The 18,397-nt window shown below is 44.6% G+C and overlaps 1 protein-coding gene across 1 annotated transcript in view; it reads right to left on the bottom strand.

The window, feature by feature from the left end:
* Positions 1 to 6,967: 6,967 nt before the first annotated feature.
* The window catches only part of AFG2A (AFG2 AAA ATPase homolog A), a 153,154-nt gene continuing 141,724 nt past the window's right edge, over positions 6,968 to 18,397 (bottom strand). Inside the window, exon 16 of the mRNA XM_035112917.2 lies at positions 6,968 to 12,750. Within this exon, the coding sequence (XP_034968808.2) occupies positions 12,574 to 12,750 (177 nt within the window). The 3' untranslated portion in view covers positions 6,968 to 12,573. The remainder of the gene's footprint in view (positions 12,751 to 18,397) is intronic.

Genomic DNA, 18,397 nt, shown 5'->3' with positions numbered 1-18,397 from the left:
TCCACTATCTTGATTCAATATGGGGTCCAATGGTATCCAAACATAAACAAAAACTGGCTCCTCCATCTTGGGAAATGTGATGCCCAATTGGGTGATGATATTACAATAGATTTATGAATGCATAGAGGACAGACGGACAAACAACTTTCCAAAATACAGTAATTGCTGCTACTATCACCACCAAAGTCAGGGGTCACATTTTCTGGGGCTATAGAAATTTGTGACATGTTTAAGGACTGTAGATTTGACAGTACCTGTATTTGCTGGGAGAATGATGAAAGGAGGTGGTTGCTCTAATTGTAGTTGACAAAGGCACCAGAGGAAATCTATCATGACTGATAAATAGCACATCTTTTTTTTATTTTTTAAAAAATCATTTTTATTAAATTTTCTACTTTAACAATCCAATCCAATCATATTAAATATTCCAAATTATACATATACATATCAAATAATCCAAATTATAATTCTGCCAAATTATATTTTTGGGGGGACTTCCCATGCTTCAAGTTCAGAGGGCTCTGATCATCATCATAGTTCTACCACATTTCATAATCATTTCCAGTGGTTCCTCTATTTCTTTCTGTTGTTATCCTTCATTCTTTCGCAGCCTCTGAGTTGTTCCCACAAGCGAGTTAAAACAAACAATGATGTGTTTCTGTGTGGATTTTATGTCTATGATTCCCTTCCATAAGTTTGCAATATCTCCTCACACGCTGGTGTTTCTACCGAATCAATCCAAAAGTCTTTTCACTGCTGGGAGCCGCCATCTTCACATAGTTCCGATAAAATCAAGTTGCAAGGGCCGGTTGCAAGGGCGTAGCCAGGATCAAAACTAGGGGGGGGCAAGCCATGATCATTCAGGGGCGGGGCCACAAAGTGGGAACGTGGGTGGGGCTACAGGGCCAGCTGGCCTGACGACATCGTGGTGGTGGCAGCGGCGGCAGCGGCCACCTTGTGCTTCTGGGGCTGGCAACGGTGGCGGCTACCCTGCTTGGCTGGAGAGGACGGGAGGGTCGGGCAGGCAAGAGGGGGTGACAGGGTGGGCGAGGGCAAGGCAAGGCACGGCCGCAGTCACGACGGCTCCGAGGCGTTGCTGCATATCAGCATAATATTTCAACCATGTTGTGGGTTCAAGCCCCACCTTAGGAAAAAATTCCTGCATTGCAGGGGGTTGGACTAGATGACCCTTGTGGTCCCTTCCGACTACAATTCTATGATTCTATTGATATATTGCCATAGCATATGCATCATTCTGCTTTCTTGAATTGTCCTACTCCTAGGCATAGCAGCCAACTCCTAGAGGCCTAGGTGCCTCCCCCCCCCCAAATACTAGTAAATACCGTATGTGAAAGAGTCATCCCCCCCATGTTGATGGGCTTTCTATGTGGGGCTTATCTGCCCCCCCCCATATTTTATTAAGAATGGAAGAGGGAGGGAAGGAAGGAAGAAATAGAGAGAGGGATAACTCATATTTGTGGGTGCCTCTGGGTGACGCTGTGATGCTGGAACTCTGCAGCAAGAGGACGGGAGGGTCGGGCAGGCGAGAGGGGGTGGCAGGGCGGGTGAGGGCGAGGGAAGGCACGGCCGCAGTCACGACAGCTCCGAGGCGTTGCTGCATATCAGCATAATATTTCAACCATGTTGTGGGTTCAAGCCCCACCTTGGGGGGAAAATCCTGCATTGCAGGGGGTTGGACTAGATGACCCTTGTGGTCCCTTCCGACTACAATTCTATGATTCCATTGATATATTACCATAGCATATGCATCATTCTGCTTTCTTGAATTGTCCTACTCCTAGGCATAGCAGCCAAATCCTAGAGGCCTAGGTGCCTCTCCCCCCCCCCAATTACTGGTAAATACCGTATTTGAAAGAGTCACCCCCCCCCCCATTTTGATGGGCTTTCTATGTGGGGCTTATATGCCCCCCCCAGTATTTTATTAAGGATGGAAGAGGGAGGGAAGGAAGGAATAATAGAGAGAGGGATACCTCATATTTGTGGGTGCCTCTGGGTGATGCTGTGAAGCTGGAACTCTGCAGCAAGAGGATGGGAGGGTCAGGCAGGGGAGAGGGGGTGGCAGGGCAGGCGAGGGCGAGGCAAGACAGGGCCGCAGTCTCGATGGCTCCGAGGCGTTGCTGCATATCAGCATAATATTTCAACCATGTTGTGGGTTCAAGCCCCACATTGGGGAAAAATTCCTGCATTGCAGGGGGTTGGACTAGATGACCCTTGTGGTCCCTTCAGACTACAATTCCATGATTCTATTGATATATTACCATAGCATATGCATCATTCTGCTTTCTTGAATTGTCCTACTCCTAGGCATAGCAGCCAACTCCTAGAGGCCTAGGTGCCTCCCCCCCCCAAATACTAGTAAATACCGTATGTGAAAGAGTCATCCCCCCCATGTTGATGGGCTTTCTATGTGGGGCTTATCTGCCCCCCATATTTTATTAAGAATGGAAGAGGGAGGGAAGGAAGGAAGAAATAGAGAGAGGGATAACTCATATTTGTGGGTGCCTCTGGGTGACGCTGTGATGCTGGAACTCTGCAGCAAGAGGACGGGAGGGTCGGGCAGGCGAGAGGGGGTGGCAGGGCGGGTGAGGGCGAGGGAAGGCACGGCCGCAGTCACGACAGCTCCGAGGCGTTGCTGCATATCAGCATAATATTTCAACCATGTTGTGGGTTCAAGCCCCACCTTGGGGGGAAAATCCTGCATTGCAGGGGGTTGGACTAGATGACCCTTGTGGTCCCTTCCGACTACAATTCTATGATTCCATTGATATATTACCATAGCATATGCATCATTCTGCTTTCTTGAATTGTCCTACTCCTAGGCATAGCAGCCAAATCCTAGAGGCCTAGGTGCCTCTCCCCCCCCCAATTACTGGTAAATACCGTATTTGAAAGAGTCACCCCCCCCCATTTTGATGGGCTTTCTATGTGGGGCTTATATGCCCCCCCCAGTATTTTATTAAGGATGGAAGAGGGAGGGAAGGAAGGAATAATAGAGAGAGGGATACCTCATATTTGTGGGTGCCTCTGGGTGATGCTGTGAAGCTGGAACTCTGCAGCAAGAGGATGGGAGGGTCGGGCAGGGGAGAGGGGGTGGCAGGGCAGGCGAGGGCGAGGCAAGACAGGGCCGCAGTCTCGATGGCTCCGAGGCGTTGCTGCATATCAGCATAATATTTCAACCATGTTGTGGGTTCAAGCCCCACATTGGGGAAAAATTCCTGCATTGCAGGGGGTTGGACTAGATAACCCTTGTGGTCCCTTCCGACTACAATTCCATGATTCTATTGATATATTACCATAGCATATGCATGATTCTGCTTTCTTGAATTGTCCTAGGCATAGCAGCCAACTCCTAGAGGCCTAGGTGCCTCCCCCCCCAAAAGAAATTACTGGTAAATACTGTATTTTAAAGAGTCCTCCCCCCCCATGTTGATGGGCTTTCTATGTGGGGCTTATCTGCCCCCCCCCAGTATTTTATTGAGGATGGAAGAGGGAGGAAAGGAAGGAAGAAATAGAGAGAGGGATAACTCACATTTGTGGGTGCCTCTGGGTGACGCTGTGATGTACAGGAGCCTTGTAAGCAGCTTTCTCTCTGCTTGATTTACAGCAGGCACGTCCAACAGGTAGATTGTGATCTACCAGTAGATCACTGGATGTCTGTGGTAGATCACTGCTAGATCACTGGCACCCCTAAAAAAAGCTCACCCAAATTTTTCCTCCTCCCTAAAAAAAGCTGAACTATGACCTGAAGCCCTAAACAAAAATGGGCCTCCCTCTCTCCTAAAAGAAGCTCAACAAGTTTGACCTAAACCCCCCAAAACAGGGCTTCCCTTCCTTAAAAAAACTCAACAGCTTTGACCTGAACCCCCCAAAAGGGGGTAGATCACTCCCAGTTTTTAACTCTGTGAGTAGATCAGAGTCTCTTGGGAGGTGGCCACCCCTGATTTACAGTATACAGATGCAGGAGGAGGGGCAGACTGGAACACCAATGCTTTTTATAAACATCACTGTGTCTATCAAAGCTACAGCCCCCCCCCTTCTTATTCACTTCCTTTTAGCCTTGCAGGGCCACCTTAGTCAAATTGAATCCTCTGCACCCTCATTAAATCGCCAATAGAACTGTTAATGCGATCCCTGAATGCCCATTAACAACTCCCACTGAATAACAATAGGGTGAATAGGGTGGACCTTGCCTGAAGGGATATTCTGCTCCATTGTCTTAACTGCTTAAGTACTGGTAGCCACTTTGCTTTATTTATTTGATGTGTTTTTGTTACAGCTGTGTTCCCGCCCCCAGCAAGTGGAGAGCTGCTCTTGCTAAAGCAAAGCCCTTTCCACTTCAGTTTTTGGAGGGGCAAAGTATTGGTTATGGTCTGTAAAATACAATAATTTTTTGCTTCTAGGGGGGGGCAGCTGCCCCCTCCTGCCCCCCCCTGTCTACACCCATGACCGGTTGCATCAAACATTAGCCTTTCCAGGGGAGATTTACCAAATCAAACTGGAAATACAAATATAATGACATATTAAAGGCTCACCTCCCCCTATGACTATTTATAATTCTGCAGCCTGGTCTTGACTTCCAATATGGCGGATTTCCAAATTAAAACTGCGACACTACTCCCACAAAGATTCCAGGAAACCGCCCAAGGTTTTTTAACAAGACTCCAGCAGCTAATGAGATCCTGATTCTGTCTGATGTCAACAAATTAGAGAATCTTTTACCCTCTTCCAAGCATATCAAAGATCAAAAGCCTTAATTATACAGTGGACGCTTGGGTTGCAAACGTGGTCCGTGCGAAAGGCACGTTCGCAACCCGCAGTGCGCGGGTTGCAATTCGGCGCGTTTGCGCATGCCGAAACCTGGAAGTAACCCGTTCTGGTATTTCCAGGTTCGGCGCAGAGCGCAACCCAAAAAGATGCAACCTGAAGCAGCTGTAACCCGAGGTATGACTGTATAATATTTTCATTTCCAGAGTTTTTAATTTTAAAGCCCTATTACCGGTATGTCAAGGAATACCAAACTTTCCAGTCTCGCTTGTTATAGATATTGTAAATGGTTCTTCTGGGTTTTTTTTGGCCAAGTAATATAATGAAGCAAAATACAATAATAAGAGAGGCTCGCGCCCCCCCTTCCTTTCCGTTCTAACATACCAACTTAGATGTTAAACCTTCTTCCACTCAGTCTTTTTTGGGACCTCAGTGGCTGGGTTGATTAGCAGACTGATAAATAGCACATCACTTATAAATTGCACAACCGAGGTAGAAATCTTGCCCATTTTTCCTCAAGCAGAAGCCACTCCCTGGGTGTGGAGTAAATTATCAAAGGAAGTGGGAAAGCTTTGCACTAATTTAAATAGATTGCTTTGTGTATGTTTATATTGTCCATTTGCTAGTGAAGACCTGGGATCTTTCTAATGAGGCTGTCTGGAACAAATCAGTTTACGGACTCTTCTAACATGCCCTGCATCTCTTAGAACTGGAATGTCCATTATCCTTTAGGTCAGGGATCCCCAAACTAAGGCCCGGGGGCCGGATGCGGCCCAATCGCCTTCTAAATCTGGCCCACGGAAGGTCCGGGAATCAGCATGTTTTTACATGAGTAGAATGTGTCCTTTTATTTAAAATGCATCTCTGGGTTATTTATGGGGCATAGGAATTCGTTCATCCCCCCCCAAAAAAATATAGTGCGGCCCCCCACAAGGTCTGAGGGACAGTGGTCCGGCCCCCTGCTGAAAAAGTTTGCTGACCCGAGCTTTAGGTGGTGTAATATGTCTCTGTCAGTTGAGCAAAGTCTCAAGGGTACCTCAGTGCTGTGCGTCTGTCTGTTTGAGAGAATCAGGTTTGCTATTTTGGGACACCCCAAATTTGCCAATCCTTCTGCTACTCTTTACTAATCCGAACAGCCAACAGAAGGTTAGCCTGTTCATTGTAGGTGCCACAATCCACAGAATTCTGACTCAATGATAAAGGGTTCAACCAATAGGACAGGAAGCTGCACTTGGAACAAGTCCTCGTCTGATGGTGATATAATAAAATTATTAATCAGGGATAGAAAACCAAGGCTGCCTTCTGTGGGCAAGTCCAGATAGGTGCTTTTTGTTGCAAATGGGTCACTCAGATCACATTTTTTCTGTGTGCATGATTGGCACACCACTCTCCACACACTTTTTCATAGGTATCATTCTGCTGTTTCCCATCCACAACAGTGGGAGGTCCATGATGCAATATTCCCATGCTCTTTCTAGCCCCTCTCCTGTTACTCCTCCTCCACCCCCTGCTACATTTTACCATTCGGAGCATGTGTGCAGGTGTTTCTGCACCTGTGCACACACACCTTTAATTTCCCCCCATCGAAAGAACACTGTCACACATTAACAGCCCCTCATTACGTTCATTTCCATTAGAGGTTTTTTTTAAAGTATTAATATAGAGGTATTGTGCAAGACTGATATTTTGTTATGCCACAGTTCTGATAGCTATCGGTTCCGATAAGGAGATCTTTGGGCAGTTATTATCACCATTCAGATTTATGCACTGTGATTACAGTCTCCAAGCGAGGCTTCCTCAAACTCGGCCCTCCAAATGTTTTGAGACTACAATTCGCATCATCCCTGACCACTGGTCCTGCTAGCTAGGGATCATGAGAGTTGTAGGCCAAAAGCATCTGGAGGGCTGAGTTTGAGGAAGCCTGCTCCAAGGTAATTCCCCACATGTGTTGAAATCTTCACAGAACAGCACTGCCGAACTACGCTGATGAAATCCCAACATGTGCTCAATGTGCAGCATGTGGAAATGGGCATGCTGCTAGGTTATGCTCAGGTAAAAAGCAAATGGAAGTTTGGATGCAGCAATAGGAACCACCCAATGAAACATCACCACACATGTGACAGCCCCCTGCCCTCCAAAACCCCAAAATTGTGCTAATGAGTTTTCACAACAGCAGTGGATGTGTGGATAGATAATGGATCATTTTTGCTTAGCAGATTTTCCAAGTAAAAGGAAATCTGGAATAAAAAGCATTTTGATTATGACAACATTCTATGACGGTACAAAACACCTGCATGCATGAAGTCCACAATAAACCTGCATCTGGAAGCACCTGTTGCCACAGCTTCAAGCTTGAAGAATGGTTGGTTTGTTTATTTAAATTGTTTCTAAACTGCACTTTGTCCAATGGATTCCAGGATGGTGAAAGATAAACATAATCCATGATTCATACAAATACAATAAAAAACAGTACCCATGGGTGAGCAAATCCTACTTCCTTTTCTTTCCTGCTTGTCCCAATCTCCTTGGTTCCTTCTTTCCAGATGACAGTCTCTAGCCCTGACTAATTATGCTTCTACTTCATGTTCCCTCACCATTCTTTATAGCAAAGCAGTGACATCAGAACTGTCCTAACAGCAGCGCTGACAAACCCCCCAGCCTCAGCATATGTGTATGATGCGTCAATTGTGCATAAACACGCAGTATACATTAAACTGACCCATAGATTCTGCCCTTTTGATGCCACAGAAAGTGGGACATGGTGACTGTTTATTGTTTGAACACTTCTGGCCAAATCAATGTAGCACGGAATAGGCAATTGCATTTCCTGCTTTTAGGCATAGCCCTCAGGGAACAAGGCCTCAGCATTTTTCATGGGATCTGAAAGAGACAGTTGCCATGTGCCATATTAACCATATGGCACGCACAAAGGATTGGTTAAAGTTCATTAATGATATCTATTGATATATATATATATATATAATGAAGGAGAAGGCTTTACTGGATTCTCTAATTCTTGTTAGTCAATGCAAATACTTACCAATATAATTCATGGACTGGGATTCACAAATAGCAAATACAGGAATCCAGAACGGTTGGCTTGTTCTATGAATGGCATTCTTATCACTAATGAAATCTGAATTTGCAGTTGACTCCTGAAAGGCAGAAAATCTTACAAGGATTTGGAAGCAAGTGGGAGAACGTTCAAGCTGAGGGCACAGTCTCATGACTGGTCTTTCCCATTCCTTCCATGTGTATGATGTGCAGGGTAAATGAGTTGCTAATTGCTGTAAATAGGGATTCATTTCCCCCAGTTTTCCCAGTAGTGATGTATGGAAGTGAGAGCTGGACCATAAAGAAGGCTGATCACCGAAGAATTGATGCTTTTGAATTATGGTGCTGGAGGAGACTCATGAGAGTCCCATGGACTGCAAGAAGATCAAACCTATCCATTCTTAAGGAAATCAGCCCTGAGTGCTCACTGGAAGGACATATCGTGAAGCTGAGGCTCCAATACTTTGGCCACCTCATGAGAAAAGAAGAATCATTGGAAAAGACCCTGATGTTGGAAAAGATTGAGGGCACTAGGAGAAGGGGACAACAGAGGACGAGATGGTTGGACAGTGTTCTCGAAGCTATGAACATGAGTTTGACCAAACTGCGGGAGGCAGTGCAAGACAGGAGTGCCTGGCGTGCTATGGTCCACGGGGTCACAAAGAGTCGGACACGACTAAACGACTAAACAACAACAAGGGATTCATTGCCATAAGCACACCTGTCAGTTGATCAACACAAGGGCAATGTGGGAACATGCACGTCTGGCGGAAACTACCACTGGAAGTATTTTAGTACCTTATTAACACTCCTTCATTGAAGCAGTTCCTAGAATGAATATACAGATCTTTACTCGTGCAAAGGAGAATACTTAAATATGAGAAGCAGGTTCGCCAGAAATACATTATATGATCACATAGTTATGCTCTAGAAAAAGTTTACAATGCATTTGCATGCATGCACAAAGAAACACAGTCTCTTTATACACACAGGCAAGGAACATGCAGAGACGTACAGTTCCTCTCACACTCATACAGAAAACTCTCCCTCCATCTGATCCTGCTGCAGCTGCTACAGCTATGAATATTGCTGGGCTTCTAATTTTGCATTACACATGGATGCACAGAGGGGAAGCAATGGAAAACTAGGTAGGTGTAAGAAATCTGACTTTTGTCTCCCTCACACAGCAAAAGCACCCAAACCAGTCGGAGAAGTCTGTATGCCTTTATCTAACCAAAGAAGAATTCTGATTATGTACTTCATTCACCAGTTTATATTCCTATAACTTCCATCAAAACCTAACTGTTCATGCCATTTATTTACAAAAAGTTCAGCTGTAACCTGAAGCTTCAAGTGAGAAAACCATGGAAAAACAGACATCTGAAACTGCCCCTTCCCATGTGCTGAAAAAAAGTAACTACCTAGGGGTAAACCTTCCTTCATTTTTTTAATAGTTGGGAAATAATTTACTGCACCAAGGATTTAGCCTCACAATGGTAATATTGTGGTCAAAGAAGTTAAAAGATTTCAAAGCATTTTGTAGATATGAATGCTGAAGGTGGGCTAGGATTTTTCTCCAAATGACAATATACCCATAAACACACGCCACCCCTTCCTTAATCTATCCCTCTCTTCCTTGCTAATTTCTTTCCACCCATGATAATAAGGGGGGGGAATCCTCCTGTTTTAGAGATTTATGCTCATCATAATCAATGTCTTGCAAAATTGGTGCAAAAATAAAAAAAACCACCCCAGCACTTGTGTTGTCTTCCAGTTCTTTCTGGGAAATGAGAAGGCGGGGGGGGGGGGGACCTTAACAAAGCTTTCTGTGATCAATTGTGTTATCAAGGCACTTGGCACTACCAGCTGATTCTGACTTACTATTAATCTCTCAGGAAAATAAAACATTCCTTTGTAGTTAAAAGTCTAACCAGTTACTACAGTGTGTTTTCTCTCAGTAAAAGCAGCTTCCACACACACACACACACAAAATGCACATACTGTAGTGAAATCTTGAATAGAATCAGACGGTGATAACTAGTTGTTTCAGTGTTGCTTAAAGCAAATCAATCTTTTAAAGCAATATTTCTCCTAAGTGCCATAAATGCAATATATATTATTATCAGGTTTAGCAGTTTTTAAATTAGTATTTATTAATTACACAAAAGCAAGATTAGGCTGCATCGAAACAGTGCTTTTGGGTTTTTCCTTTTACTTCTCTTCAAATAAATCCAGTGTTACATGCTCCATTGTCATATTTGGAACAGTAGCTCAATGTCTTTTCATAGGGGAAAATGCAGTTAAGGATGAGGGTGAAGACAGATGAAACGTTTTCGGCATGGTGGAAGTGGTTTTACTGTTTTCAGGGCAGTGAAAGGGGCATTCAAACCACATCCATTTCTGTCTTCACCCTTTACAAAGCTCCTAAGAACACTTACATCAATGCTGGTCTGTCTTTACGAAGCTCCTAAGAACACTTACATCAGTGCTGACCCTATCTTTGGTCTGATAGAGTCATCTTTGTTTTGCTTAAAGGAAGTATTTTGGGTGCTCTCCAAGGTTATACTGTATGGTCAAATGTAATGTCCATGCATTTCCCGCCCACCTCCCACCCACGTAGCCACTATTCCAATCTTGGAGAGAATATAGAAATTTCCAAGGTATGTGATGGAAGTGCTGAAACATTTCAGATGAATAAATTACCTGTTGTGTGTTGGGGGTGGAATTAGATGAACAATTTTGCAACTAAAGACTGTAAATACATTGGGAAGATGTCCCTGGGGAAATGTATGACTTGCAGCCAGATCCTGTGCACGTTTAGTTGGAAGTATACAGTATTTCACTGTTTCCAACAGGCTTAACTTCCAGGGTGTGGGTAAGATTACAGCCTCAGCATACGGTGAAAGTGCTGGAAAGAAGACAAAAGTCTGTATCCAATGCTGCAGGAGCAGTGTTTTCCAGGAGCAATGGGATGACTGCCCCCTCCTCTCTTCCCCTCTGTATAAACCCCAAATCCTCCAACCACCCGGAACTGGTTTTAAGGATGTGCACAGCACTGTTCAGTCTTCCTTTGATGGAAGTTGCTGATATGGCCCACATAACTCTTAAATAGTTTTGTAGAAACTCTTTTTTGCTTTTATTGCACCTTGGTGGTGGTGGTGGTGGGGAAATGATATAAAAGTTTAAAGGTGGAATGAATGAAAGTAAACTCTGAGATAAAATGTAAAGAACAGCACACACACACACACACACACACACACACAACTCTGATATGAATTCCCATAGATGGAAATGTTATAAAATTATGATTAAAATTTTGGCAGCAATAACTCAGGTATGATTGTTTTTTACTTAAGGGCAGGCATGATGCCTCCTGCACTTTCCGCCACTGCTCCAACTCAAGCCAGGTACATTTCAGGTTATCAAGTTTCACAACAGGAATTTGGAAGAAAAAGGCCTAGCAATCTTTGCCAAATGCAATGTCTCTATTGAGTGACTCACTCTGTTGCCCAGATTTTTCCTAATTTGGGTACAACAGTTGGTACCTGAAATAGACCTGATTAGAATGTAGATACTTAAGGCCCAGGATGAGTAATAAATCGAAAATAGCCACCGGAGCAGGACCAGCATGTGGGAGAGAATGAAAAAAGAAGAGGAGGGAAGTGTGCCAGCAAACCTGACAAATTAGCGAGTTCTTCTTCGTGTAAAGCCTGCTGGGCCATCTTAAGGAGTGGCAGCAACAAACTAGGAAGTCTCTCTAAGCACGCACGTGCTCTGGCAAGCATGAGTGCATAAACATCTTTCCTGAGCTTCGTGTTCAGGAAGCGCATTGGGCTTCGTGACAAGTTACCCCCAGAAATAGTGTCCTTTGGTTTATTTGAACACCTCTCATGGAACTAGGGTCCTGAAAAAAATCTGACTTGCTCTTCCCTTTTGTTAGGGGTGGGCTGTGGGTAGTGGTCTTGAGAGAGTCAGGAGTAGGAACTGGGACCCAGGAGAAAAGGGCAGTCAGGTTCTAAGGTTAAACCAGAAGGCAGGAAGAGAGATCACATCAAGCACCAGGATAATACACCATGCCCCTGGCTTGTGCAGCACTATTGCCAACAAACACTTGTTGTGGTTGGGCCAGGTGGACAGAAGACGAGGAGTCAGTGTGGCATGTCCTGTATCGGGAAGTTTTTAATGTTTTATGTTTTAGTATGTTCTGATATGTGCTGTGAGCTGCCCAGAGTGGCTGGGGAAACCCAGCCAGAAGGGTGGGGGTATAAATAATAAAATAATTGTTATTATAACACCAGGTGGGACTAAACTGAGGTTCATGCTGCTTCTGCAGCAGGAAGGTGTGGGAATTAAAAAGGGGTTTAAAGAGATCTGATGAGCACCCTTAGTCTTTGGAGGCCAGCTATGAAGAGTTTAGGGTCCTTAGCCTGGCTATGGAGCATCCTTTTGGATAACCTGCCCAAACTTGTGGGTCCCTGAGCAAGGTTGGGTCAGGTTGGTCTCTTTATTTACCTATCTGTGGGGTGTGGACAGGGAAATTTCTGGGACACAAAAAAGGCATGGAGTGCCACATATGGCACCTGAATTCAAGTTTCCCCAAACTCTGCTTTAAATTACCGATTTGTGTTGGTTCTAAAGCAGATAAGGGGAACCTGTGGCCTCCATACATTATTGGATTACAGCTATTCAGCTTATAAAAGAGCCCATGGAGTCACATTATACAATGTATAATTCTCAAAGTGAATGTAGCCCACTCTGTTGATGATAGCTGTCATAGAACTTCTGCAAAGAATCTGGAATTCGAGGAGTCACAATAGCCAAGGCTTGTTGGAAATGCCGTCCCACAATGCATTTTGCTTGTATATCTTCCTGAAGGGCAAGAAGTGCAGCTTCCCTGCAAACCGCAGTTATCTGAAAAAGAAATATATGTATTTAAATAACAAGATTTATTGCTGGAACATTTTATCTGCTGAGGACTGGTGGCAGAGGACAGACGCAGAATGAAACAGAAGGCCACATTCATAATTTTCTTGAGCATCTATGGAAGCCTCTGCAAAAAATCGTTCCAAGCCTGGCAAAATCCACCAACAACACATTTATGTTCTGATGTTTGTTATTGCATCATACACTGCCCTCTTATATAAATAAAATATGCACATGGCAGATGCTCAATTAAAAATACACCAACTGATGGCAAACAATTCAGTAAGCATTCCAGAAACGAGAGGAAGACTATCAAATCTTTTGTGGCTGCTTTCTTGTCTCAAACTGTAACTTTAAAAAAAAGGTGGAGGGAAGGGGGAAGGAAAAGCATACAATTCAAAAAGAAAAGCAGGAAGGAAGAAAAAGTGTGGAAAAGAAGACTACTAATATCTTAAAGCCTGAGATGGGTTTTTAAGCTCTCTGGACTTCAGACAGCGGAAACAGCCTCATGTTAATGTCATTCTAAAGACACATTACTGTGGTGAAAAGCGCTTGAGGAATGAACAGGGGGACCACGATTTTCAGTGTAAGAGGGAAAACAAGTGATTGATATTGACTGCACCCTTGTGTGTCTAAATGAAAGAGCCAGCTGAAATGCATTTGTCAGCCATTCAGTATATTTTCCTTGTTTGTTCACTTGCTGAAAAGACTTCCACCGCCCATGCAGGACTAATGGCTGCCAAAGTCTTTTAGTAGCTTTTTAGGGGATTTAGCATGTGTTTAGCATGCCTTCAGAGAAGAAGAAGAAAAAGCATGGATTTGGACATCTTTGTCAAGTTACTACAATATTGCTGTTAGTTCTGATCAGTGCTCTGCTGTTCTGCATTTTAATGTTTTAGAGCACAGTGAAGACATTAAAGGAAAGAAGAAAAGAAAGAATCACACACATTGCCACCTCACAGGTTAAAGTCTATGTATGCAAGTTAACGTAGGGAGCACAGTCACAGGAACCCATGTTTATTAGTTCCTAAACTCAGAAAACACCCCACAAAGCCTGATAATTTCTCAAGTAACACATACAGTACCTTGATATGTTTTCATTGTTTGCTCACTTGTTTTTTTTTACACCAAAGAGCAAACATTTCACCGAAAGTCTTATTCATGCCTGTCAGAGGTTGTTGCGACTACTCTAGAGTAACGACTCTCCACATGCTTGTCTTTTAACAGTCTTTATTGGTGCACTCTATTTACAGTGTAACGGGGTGTTGGAAACATGTCTTCTTATTCCGATGCAGAATCCGGCACTGCCCCCCTGCGCGATTTCCCCCAACATAAGAGTTGCGGGACAGTGAATCTCCTCCCCTTTCTTCTCCTCCGTAATTCCGGAACCGGGGGAAAAGGTCTACGCTCCGTGCTTTCCCTTTCCCCCCTTTCCCCTCCTCTCTCTTCCCGCCTGTGGAGCAGGGGCTCTCCCATGCTGCTAGAGACCTGGCACTCTCTCTCCGTTTCCTGACTAGCCTCTTCAGAGCCCGCGCTTCCCTCGCTGCTTGGGGAGGAGCTACTTCTGATGAGAGGGGGAAGTACTCTATACTCTCTTCCCCTTACAATGCCACTGCATTTATAACTCAAAATGAACATGAACATCAAAAATCAGAATTGTGTGTGAGCAATATATTCTTCCAGTGGTCACATGAACTCAAAGGTCACATGAAGCACACTCACGACCAGCTTTTCTGCTACATACTTCATGTTTCCAGTGATTACGTCAGGGGTTGTCAACCTGGTCCCTACCACCCACTAGTGGGCGTTTCAGCATTCTAGGTGGGCAGTAGGGGGTACTATGGCACAAGCTGAATCCTCCTTCCATCGAGCACTGGTAAGGAAATTTTACCATTAAGAAAGATGCATTAGTGGGCGGTAGGTATAAAAAGGTTGACTACCCCTGGGTTACATAAGCAATGTTATATGAAAAACTGGTAACCAAAACTTGGTTGCAACACTGCACCCAGTCTCAGAGCATCTGTAATGGGGTGATGGAGGTCTGCCCAACAATCTAAGTAGGGGCATTTGAGTAACAATGACACATACATATAAAGCATCAAAGTATTTGGATTATTTCTGAGAGTCTGATCCAGTGTGGCCGGTGATGCACAGCCTTCACTGGAGAAGATGCTAATGAGGATAGGTAGTAGAAGAATCTCACATGTAGAACAAGATGTTCAAGAGGGATGAAGCTTCAAAGTATAGAATGGGAACTAACTAAGAATGGAATGGAAATGCAGACAGCAGTGAAGAGAGGACACATCTGTACTATCCTGCACACTAACCCAAAGTACTGTGGATGACATGCAGCAGCTCACGGCTTAGCACATGCAGCTGCCAGTGAGTGGTGAAGGCTCAGCACTGCAGGATGCAGGCAGAACATGCGCTCAAGCAAGACTCTTAACCTCTAAAATTCCCAGCCAGGTCATTCATGCAATTCAGCAAGCCTACTTGCCACAGCTTGTAGCCCTGAGAAAGAGGCGGTTGTGGCCAGCTAGCAGCAGCCACCCCATGTCAGGGTCAGCAGTGAGTGGTGTGTATACATGTGGGTGAGACACAATGTCTGCCTGCCTGTCTCAAGAAAGTCACATCCCACATGTCAGCATGCAAAGAGAGCAAAGACGCTGCTTCCTGCATGTTCAGTTTCTGAAGTGCTTTCTATATGCTCATCTACAGCCTGTAGCTTGGATTACTAGTGATCCCTCAACATGCATTTTCAGCTCTCGATGTCATGTACCAGTATTACCTTACTATCTTTGACACAAGCTAAGCCTCATCTGTAAAATGGGTAATTTTTTTCCCTGGAATGTCTTCAAAATGCTTACGTCTCCAACAAAATTAAGTGTATGTATACAATGGTTGGTGACAGGAACTTTACACACAATCATTAAATGCATAGCTGCCAAGTATCCCGTATCCGCCGGGAAAACCCCTTTTTTCTTACTGTTTCCCGGCGGTCTCCCGTTTGGTGATAAATCCCGGCATTCTCCCTTAAATTCGCTTCTTCCCGGCGGCCATTTTTCTGGTGCCGCTTTGCCCTTCTATGGGCACCAGAAAATGGCGGCGCCGGCGCCGGAAGTCGCTTCCGCGCATGACCGGAAGTTGCGTGGTGCGACTTCCGTTGGAGCTTCGCCCTTTTATCGGCATCAGAAAATGGTGGCGCCGGAAGTCGCTTTTACGTGTTTCCGGTCATGCGCGGAAGCGACTTCCGGCGCTGGCGCCGCCATTTTCTGATGCCCATAGAAGGGCGAAGCGCCACCGGAAGTTGCGTCACGCAACTTCCGGTCATGCGCGCGCTGCCGATCCCGGATCTTTACGACCCGGACTTGGCAGCTATGATTAAATGTGCTTCTTAGATGAGCATCTTCTGCGCATTTTGCCCATTAAAAATGGGATGCCAACCCTAAGCAACACATTGAGCCCTGCTGTTGGGCTCTATTCAGGTGTCAGAATGGTTCATTTAAAGAATCAGCAATCCTGTCTATTAGGATTCAGTCAGTCAACTATTTCGCAGAAGGGAAAACACAACAGTGGTGATACTTGCTTTAAATGGCAAGATCTAATAATAAGAATTATTATTAGATCTTGGAAGGACAGATCCTGTGAGTGGTGAAGGCTCAGCACTGCAGATTGCAGGCAGAACATGCGCTCACTGCAGGATGCAGGCAGCACATCCTGCTCACTGGAAGGACAGATCCTGAAGCGGAGGCTCCAATACTTTGGCCACCTCATGAGAAGAGAAGACTCCCTGGAAAAGACCCTGATGTTGGGAAAGATTGAGGGCAGAAGGAGAAGGGGACGACAGAGGACGAGATGGTTGGACAGTGTTCTCGAAGCTACGAACATGAGTTTGACCAAACTGCGGGAGGCAGTGGAAGACAGGAGTGCCTGGTGTGCTATGGTCCATGGGATCATGAAGAGTCGGACACGACTAAACAACAACAACAACAATATGTTATTAGTGCCTATCTTATTCCTGGGCATGTTTTGCAATACCAATCTTTGTGTGCGTGTGTGCGTGCATGCACACGCACAAAGAACTAGAATATTTGACACTTGACATTTCAACAGGACTAACATGTCCAAGCAAAAATGCCACAGGAACAGGGTGCAGCACACATCCATGCAATAGCAGTATAGCCCTAGTTTATATATGTATCAATGGGAAATTTGTCATTTATTTTAGTGAGGCTTAGAAGACACCCTAGTTGTTTTGATCTCAAATTATTTTCTAAAGTTACTAATGAATAAAAAAGAACACAGAGAATAGAGACCAATAGTAATATTTAGAGAGGGGGTTCTAATTGTGTCGATCATTTTCAGCTTCTAGGTGAAAAATACTCTCAGGTATCAATTATTCTACTCCTGAAGCCATGGACTGATAACCTAACAATTCATCTGCCAGGATGAATCAGATGAGATGAATAGCTGATTCAGCTTGCTTGAGTCAGGTCCATTGTGGTTTTAAGCACTAACTTTTTTTCCAAAGGGCTGAAAGTCCTTTTCAGCTTCTTTGTATTTGAAGTGCTCCAAAAAAACTTTAAAGAATACCAAGAGACGGGGTGGGCAGGGTGGTAGTGGGGAGAAATGAGCTTCTGTGTTTAAAGTCTTAGGTATTTTTTTAAGAGTGGCTTGGTTAATGCATCCTCTGCCGGGAACACCTGTGAACTATTGAATTTAATTGGGCTGCAGCTGGTGCAGATTGTATGTGCAGCGACTGGCAGCCCGATAAACCCGTCTCTTACATTGTGTTGCATTTTCCTTTCCCTTTCATTCAAGCTTGTCATCCCCCCCACCCCGCCCCCCCCAGATGGTTACAACAGACCGTGTGAGAAAGGGATTAGGGACCTGGAGCAGATTGGCATCCTGTGGTGGTTTGTGAATAGTGCAAATTGTGGAGCTTTCCCGGATGACGACTACCTGCAAGAGTGCGGGCTAGCTTGCCGCACACACACTCCTAAGCACGTCTAAAAGTAGGATTAGAGAGTGGGAACATCAGCTTTCCCACTCAGCATGAATGACCGTGAAAAGGCTTCAGAATTAGACCTTTCAAACAATGACGAAACCCCAAGGGTCCAATCTGAAAAGGTACCCCCCCAACTCAAGTCTTTTCTGTGACTGACTCTTACTAAATCAGTCATATGCACCTGCTTACATCACAAAAAAGTCCTCATCACAAATAAACCCCAAATCAGACCCCGAATAAAAAAAGTCAACATAAAGGAGAGGAAGTTTAAGGCTGCCATAGTTTCTCTGGACAAGGAATTAGGAGGTCAAAAATCGTAATTTGTTACTTAAGGTATCTCTCCTACATCCTGCTAAGAAACTCCATATAAGTTTTAAAAAGTCAGGTCTAGCTTCAGTCTTCTTTCATTCACCCCCCCCCCCATTCCTGAGTTCTGGAGTACATTGTATGCGGATGACACACAGCTCTGCTTCTCTTTTACACCTGCAGGTGTGGCAGGAGATGCACTACTAGACCGTTTTCTTGCCTCAGCAACTGACCAGATGAGAATCAACAATACTGAAACTCAAGCCAGATAAGATTGAGGCACTGCTAATCGGTGGTTCCCTAGACCGGATGGATGGATGG

Source organism: Zootoca vivipara, chromosome 9 (genome assembly GCF_963506605.1).
Source record: "Zootoca vivipara chromosome 9, rZooViv1.1, whole genome shotgun sequence".
In the NCBI taxonomy this organism is placed as follows: domain Eukaryota; kingdom Metazoa; phylum Chordata; class Lepidosauria; order Squamata; family Lacertidae; genus Zootoca; species Zootoca vivipara.
This window is presented reverse-complemented; position numbering and strand designations above follow the sequence as displayed.